Genomic DNA, 7,798 nt, shown 5'->3' with positions numbered 1-7,798 from the left:
GGTTTGCCGTATTACCCGCGTCTATACGGGCGGATTGCTGGATCGAGTTGCTTGTACAGGATGCCGCTACATGTATTCCAAACCATAAGATTGTGTATTTCTTATCGAAGCTCAAAACATATTGAACAACCCAGTATTAGCCCTCGAGAGGCCTGTGGCATACACAAACCCAGTACAATACCGGCAACGCATCGCGCATGCCGCCAGGCAGCATGGCAACGGCAGTAAACCTGTTTTATGCTTCCCCGGATACCCAGGGAGGCGCCCTAGCGGTTCCAGGAAGTGTCCCTTAGCTCAAAAACTGTAAGCTCCACTCCACCAATAACCAATTCTTCGCGCTCTCTGGAGAATCATTTCCGAGCGGCCGGTGACAAGTTTGACACATGCGGCCAACCACGGTCGGGTCGGGTTGGACTGGGTTGGATGAATAAAAGTTACGGAACTCGTAAAATCGCGGGTTTTCCACAATTTTCCACCGAAAAACGGCTACTAGATTGATCCGGCGGTCGGCTGCGTCTTCATAACGCGTCAGCTGTCAAAACGAGCCGGGGTGCCCAATTCCAATTCCCAGTACTACATCAGGACACCGTCGACAGTTTGGGGCCGATTGAAGGCTCATCGCGTGCCGCGCACACCGGCTGATGTGCCAGAATGTGTCTGGCGACGGCGACGTGACGTGTGCTGCCCAACCCAGGAGGGTATCCAAGCAAACGTTGGCTGCAGGAATCCCATAGTAACCACCGTTGACAACGCGTTTCGCCAGTGACAACAACTCGCCTAGCGTCGGTTTCAAATTCAGTCGGTCCATCCATTCGAAGGTGTGTCGGCGTCACGCTCGGTTCGGTTGTGTTTCCCCAGTCCGCGATATTACTTCCAGCTCCAGCAGCATGTCCAACAAGGCCGCAGTGACGTTCGAGAAGCTGAACGAAGCTGAAGCTTGAACCAGCTCAAGAATGTGGCCTACACGCAGCGCTCGGATGCGTTCGAGCAACGGCACTCGGCGCGCAACCTGCGCAACGAGACCCGCATCGAGACGCACTGGGACACGTACCACAACAACGACCGGCTGTCGGACCGGGTCGCGGAGCTGGACCGGTGGCGGGAGACGGTGCGCATCATGCTGGGCCGGGTCGCGGACGAGATCCAGGCGCTGAAGGAGGAGAAGGCCAACACGGAGCGGGACCTGGACGGGCACATCACGCCCCTGACGGTGGTGTCCGAGTGCATCGGGATGCGGGACTGCCGGCTCGGGTCGGAGCTGACCTACGACGAGGGCGACACGGAGTTGAAGAACGAACTGTGCATCGTGGAGAACAACCAGCGGCTGCTGCGCGACCAGAACCAGGCCGCCTGGGAGCAGCTGAACCGGCTGCAGGAGGTCCGCTTCAAGCTGGAGCTCGATCTGACCGATAAGGACGAGGCGCAGGCCATCGACGGCCACCAGCTGCAGGTGGACGCGCACTGCGGAGACGTCACGTTCAAGACGGACCCGACGCGCGTTCCCCGGGAGTCAGTACCCCAGTGACCGATCTCACACTCCGGAATATCCTAACCCTCTCTATCTGTCTCTCTGTCTCGCTTTGCAGCTCCTGTACGTACGGCAACTGGCTGGAGTACTGCGAGGAGCTGGTGGCGCTGGCCGAGACCACGCTCTCCGATTCGTTCTCCATCCGGGAGTCGCTGTTTGCGACGCGCGAAAAGGCCCGCAACATTCTGCGCGCCCAGCAGGACCGCACGGCCCACACGCTCCGGAAGCGCATCTTCGAGACGCAGCGGGCGCGCAACGAGCTCGAGTACCAGCTGGGAATGGTAGGTCACAAGGGAGGGGGGGTGGGGGTCTGCACGGTCCGGTGGTCTACAGTGGCGCTCTTGATCCCCCGTTCCAGATGAAGAAGGAGATGGACAAGTGTCTCCGGGAGATCGAAACCCTCGAGCGGGCTTACGCGGACAAGATCGAGGCCCTGAAGGTGGTCGAGACGCGGCTCGAGAACCGAGCGCAGCGGCCCGGGATGGAGTTGTGCGTCGACGAGCCGTACCACGGGCTGTGCGACGAGGTGCAGCGGCTGCAGGATACGGTCAAAATTGTGCGTGAAAAAATTGACGCCACCAAGACGTCGTACAACGGGCTGCGGGATCACGCGAACCGGATCGACCAGGACCTGCAGAACAAGCAGCACTCGCTGATGACCGACATCCGGGCGCTGGATCTGCGCGGCCGCCTCAAGACGGGCGAGTTTGGCGGGCTGCCGACGCAAACCGATCGTAACATCGCGTTGTCGCGCATCGAGGACGAAATTCCCAAAACGTAGGCCCCAAGATTCCGCGAAACGGGGCGATGTCCTGGTCGGAGGCTAAATTCGGGTCACACGTCACTTCGGCACCCTGCAGCAGCACCCTGCAGTTTGGATTGGATTAGGAGCACGGCAACAACTTTAGCAGAGAGACCTTTCAAGCATAACCGCCACAGCATGCACAGCATAACCGATCGGGACCGTATTTGCGTTTGATTTGCACACCTGAGAGAGAGCGAGCTTAATAAAACAGAAAAAGGAATGGTAAACCGAAACACCTCACGGCACTTATGCTGCAGGACTAGGTGCCGAAGGTGTGACACCGCGGTTGGGGCGCGGCGCGAAAGAACCGTGTTGCCTTTTAGGTATCGGCCGATTGGCAGCTCCGAAGTGCGTTGCCGGGGCCAACCGTGTGCTGCTTTCGATTTATTACAAAAATCAATGAGTTATCGCTGTTCCGCAAGCGCGCGGCCGAATGAAGTTGTCTGGCCGGTGCAGTATGTGGCCCGTGGCCGGTGCCCCTTATTATTGGGCCTCCTGAAAGGCGAACCCAACAACGGGCGCGCTTTAATCGAGAAAGGCACCGTCGATCCCCCCAGAGATTGGTCGGGCGCGAAGTGGAGTGTTTTTAGAAAAGCACGAGATTGGGCTGAACGCCGGAACGAGAGCCATTTTTAAGCCAAAACTTTTTAAATTGGGATAAATAAAATCCCATACTGAAAGCTAAGCTTTATTCCGAATTCTAATCTCAATTTCAACGCATTCAGATCCTTCGAAGACCTGTCTGCCGGGCACCGCGGCACGGCCTCGGCACGTTCGCCAAACCCGCACCCAAGATGGCGATCGCCCTTCGAACCACCAACTGATGAATTAGTCATATTTATGCACACTTATCGTGTTAAGTGTAAAATTATGTACAATCGCACCGGTTGGGCGCAGCAGCCGACACCCGGGAGTCCATAAATTTCCAACACTTGCCCGGCCCGAGCGCGCTTTTTGGTGCACCCGACTCGCTGGAGTTGTTTATGTTGAGTCCAGAGTCCAGCCAGAGCGACCAGGCGGAGCGAAAACCTGGCGCCCGGCTTCAAAGATGACGCGTGAGGGCTACCGGGCTGTGGAAAGCTGAACTTTGGAGCTCCATTTTATTGCTGACCGGCCGACCGGCTGGCCGGTCCGGTGGCAGAAATGGAAATCGCTTACGAAGGAGCTTACGAAGGAGCTGCCTGGCTTGGGGCGTTAGCGAGCGCGCGCGCCCTGGGCCGGCAGATAACATGCAAACATCCGGCCAGAGCACTAACGAGCGGGGTCGATACCTGTGCCACGCGGCAACAAGTCAATCACTTGGCACGGGAGCATAAAGGCCACCATTCATGCGAAGGGATGGGGGCCGTTTGGCAAGTACTACATGCACATTGTAGCATGACAATCTTGCAAACAGCACCCTTTTTTTCCTTTCCGATTTTCGCGCCCAACAACTTTGTAAACTTTCGCGAACCCGCGAACATTGTGCGGGTCAAAGTGTTTGCTTTTCCGTCGGGTGGCAACAAGCGGAAGTTCCTGATTAATGTTTCCATCGGTTGATATGCGGTCGATGCATGGTTTCGCTTTTAGCTTCTGTTCAGATAGGTGGGTCAATTTGCATCGTTCCGCAAAATGGGAACAACTCACACACCATTGCGACCTAGAATATGGTCGAGAAACCACACGGCCAGCTGACCTCTCACCTTGCTCCGACTTCCACGAACTGCCCTGCCGCCGCCGGCAGAAGGTGATGATCGATGATCAGTCACCTTTTTGCGCAAAGATGCGTTCACCGGCGGCGGCGCTCGACTCGGGCAATGTGCACTTTCCGATGGATGTCAACCGACGACCGACCTGATGCACTTGCTTTTGCGGCCCTGCCATTCGCCATTCACCACGCCGGTCCATTGTGAAATGCCATGCTTTATGCTGCGAGAGCGAAACAGATCCTCAAAAGAGGATCATTATGGTACACGCTCCGCTCCGGTTCGGTTCGGTTCGCTGTGTCGGAGCCTGGTGTCCGAAACATTCCATTCCATTCACCCGACCCGACGGCTGGCTGGCGGTTTGAAAAGGATTCCAAGAACCGGCGGTCCTGGCATTGTGCAAAAAAATTAAAGCCAGCCCCGGACTCAGGGCTCGGGGCTCTTTCTGATCGACACGATCCACGGGACCGCATTCATTCGGGAATGCACCTTACGTCTATTCATGCTTAGCTGGTCCTTCGTCCTTCCCGATGGCCCTCGGCCCGATGGAATCTCGGTTTGGTTTGCTTTTTGTCGATTTGTTCGAGCTTCTTTTTCGAGGTTTTGTCCTTCATCTTTCGAGCGGCCGTCAGGGTCCTCCGGCTGCACCTTGTGCAATGGCACACAATTGGCCACCGGCAGGCAGGTCCTTCGGTCGACTGCCTGTGTGTGTGTTTTGCAGATCGCCTTCCCTGCAGCATGGATTCAATGAACCGTCTGCACGCTGACGCAGTTGCGTAGATTGAGACGTTTTCGGCTCCGTTTTCGCTCGGCTCGGCCACGCAACGAGCGCCTGCGGGCCGCCTGTTTTCCATACACATCATCGGGGCCTAAGGACCCCGGCCCTCCGTGTGTGTGTGCCTGTGTGTGGTATTCGACGTCTTGCACTTGGGCAGCACAAGATCGGTGAAAAGCGCGCTAAAACACCGTAACGGATTGCCAATTCTGGATCCTGGCTAGTTGTTGTGCGGTGCGCATTGTTGTAGATTCGAAATGGGCAACGTTCGTCCTGCCCTGGGTCCCGGGATTCGCCAGAAAACACCCGCTTCTTGGCGGTGGCCCACCAACGACGGCCGCTGATGGGCTTGTTTATTTGGGCTCTCGATCGTGTCCCCGGGGGAGTGATCACTCGGGAGCGGTGTTGTTTTCACAGCGGTGATCCGTGCTGCGAGCGGTTTTCGTCTGGCCGCGGTGGTCCCCTGTGGGCTTAAATGTTTTCCAAAGCTTTCAGAGAAAGATCCAACTCGTTTCAAATCATCCTTTTGATGCTCGGGACATTCGAATCCTATTTTCTTACCGAACATCGATCACTTCCCGCCGAACGGCTCTACTGAGTACGCGTTTTAGTGTTTATGGCGTCAAATGATTAAATTCAATTTCTACACCACGATCGATAGCGATCGGGAAGGATCGCCTCGTGGACTGTGAACAGGAAGCCAATCAAACGCGTTTCACGGAGCATCCGTATTGTACAGGATGTCAACATAAAAAAACCCTACAAGCACGGTGTTGAATGATAGTTCCTGTTCCTGATCTCACCGGGAACCTTTGGCCCCGTTCTAATAAAGGGATGGACTGTAAAATGAGAACGCTTAAAAAAAACGACAACCGACCAAGATTCTTCTCCGGGACCCGGCAGCATAAAAGCATAGAAGATGTAAACAATCGACAACAACCCGACAGCGGCACGAGATACAATCTCAAACCGAGGCCCGGGTTTTCCCAAACCCCGAGCGGGTTTGATGAATAACATTTTAATATTTAATTTATTTCAATTACATTTCACAACCCCATGGCGGCGACGGCCCGTCCCGGAAGAGGAACCCCTTCGGGATGGCCGAGGAAGCAGGGTATAGAAATATTAAAGATCGCTCACGCGAGTGGCCGCGGGTGGCGTGGCGAGTGGGGCTAACCTCAGCACAGCTGTGCTTACACAAGTCTGACACCTTCTCGGGCGCGACCTCGTTCGAAATGACGAATGAATGGAGCGCGTTCTCTGGCCGTGGCCGGCGTTCTTCTTGGGCGCTTCTTGTCTTGCGGAAGGGGTTCCCGAGTCGAGCCCTTCGCCACCCTCCGGCGTGTCGCGTCTTCGCGGAAGTGTTTAAAATGGATCCGAATCGGAATTGGGGGAGATATCGGCAGCGCTATTTATCTCTGACAACTCTCGCTGGAAGTCACGTCGTCTCCCCCCGAGTGTCGATCCGGTCGAAGCCGCACGTCCGGTGAATTCTTGAGCTAAGAAGGGGGCCCGCGTCGCAGTTAACGCTCTATACTATGGCTAACTCCCCTTTGCAGGAGTTTGGCTTGGCGGCCAAAGGCGACCAAAGAGCGACTTTCCGTCGACGTGACGCGCGCGCGACTCTGGCTCGGTAAACAAATGTTTAAAGTTTCGGAGCGACAGACTTGAGCCTTGAGCCAGTTGGAACGTTTACATTTCACCCGTTCGCCTACCCGGCCAGCAGCACGGCTTTGTGAGGAGCCGACCCTCGAAACACGGTGGGGGGAACTCATTTCAAAGGACCCCAACCGAACCGAACGCGAGTAGCGCGGTACGAGTTTATTTACACTCGCGCGCGAAGGGTGAATCAAATTTTTCGGGGGGATCATTTCGATGCACTTTCAACCCGTCCACGAGGGGATGGCTTTTCTCACGAGTGGCAAATGGCTAGGCAAGTGAAGTGATTACTAAAGAACTTGGAAGAAGTTTCGGGGAACGCAGTGAGAACTTCAATCGCATTGTGTCTATTGAAGATTTAGTCCCGATTTAAGGGAACAATTATTAACAGGTTTTTTCAACTGATCCTTATTTTGGTCCTACTGTCTGATCCTACTGTGGTCAAAACATAGCTAGAACTCGCTTATAACTGGAAAAATCTGTGACATCATGCTTAAAGCTATCCCTACTCTATGCAATAAATCTGTGTCTACATTGGTTTTAATTTTTGAACGGGGTCGAAAAGTTCCTTTTAGGAATGACTTTCACACAAATCCCTCGTTTCGGCTCCAATCACCACTATTTACTGTAAAAGGTGTTCACGGAGCGGTCTCTTGAAAGTTGTTGATTAAGAGCCTCAACGTCAAGAATAGTTGATCGACAGTGCTTCCATTCTTTAATGGTTTTTATTTTGCCTTAATTTTACTGATCGAACCAAGGATCGTATTTATTTGTTTAAAATTTGTTTTAATTCTGGTGTAATATCCTTGCCAATAGAAACACGAACAACGAGTAGTTGTTAAATTCAAATATGATCGTTAAGTGATATGACAAAGTTAGTTGAAAAATGAGTGCCAATCCATCTAATTTGAAATTTGATTAAGAACCTAAACTTTTATTGATCTTAGAACTTCAACTCGTGGTTCGGGCGAAGATCAGCGCCAATACGTTCTTTTCCGTTCTAATAATAAGCAAATAAATGATTAAAATAAATAAATTGTACTTCAACTGCATTTATAAGTGTTTCATTCACAACAACCCTTCATTTTTGTTGCCGAACATAAAATCGCGTTCTTCAGCTTAAAGATCTCACCATCGCTTTCGCACCATCACGAGGTGCAAAAGAACCACACCAGGACGCCGGTAAGCGATGGCTAATTTAGTTGGCCCCACACCAAAAAGGACTTCAGAGAGCCGCACCACGCAGCGAAGCGCATCGATCACCGGATTGCGTCTCATTAGCAACCTCAAGACGGAACCCGCCGTGGGTTGACCGACGTGTCCCGTGTCCCGAGAGCAAAAACAAA

The 7,798-nt window shown here is 53.7% G+C and overlaps 1 protein-coding gene across 1 annotated transcript; it reads left to right on the top strand.

Moving 5' to 3' along the window:
* The first annotated feature begins 887 nt into the window (after positions 1 to 887).
* LOC128274075 (tektin-B1) lies at positions 888 to 2,309 on the top strand. The gene is given in 4 exon segments (XM_053012161.1): positions 888 to 933; positions 936 to 1,509; positions 1,587 to 1,809; positions 1,887 to 2,309. Coding segments are annotated over 4 exon segments (1,266 nt in total).
* The last annotated feature ends 5,489 nt before the right edge of the window (positions 2,310 to 7,798 follow it).

This window comes from Anopheles cruzii, chromosome 3 (assembly GCF_943734635.1).
Source record: "Anopheles cruzii chromosome 3, idAnoCruzAS_RS32_06, whole genome shotgun sequence".
Lineage (NCBI taxonomy): Eukaryota > Metazoa > Arthropoda > Insecta > Diptera > Culicidae > Anopheles > Anopheles cruzii.
Note: the sequence above shows the minus strand (reverse complement) of the source record. Positions and strands in the feature narration are given on the sequence as shown.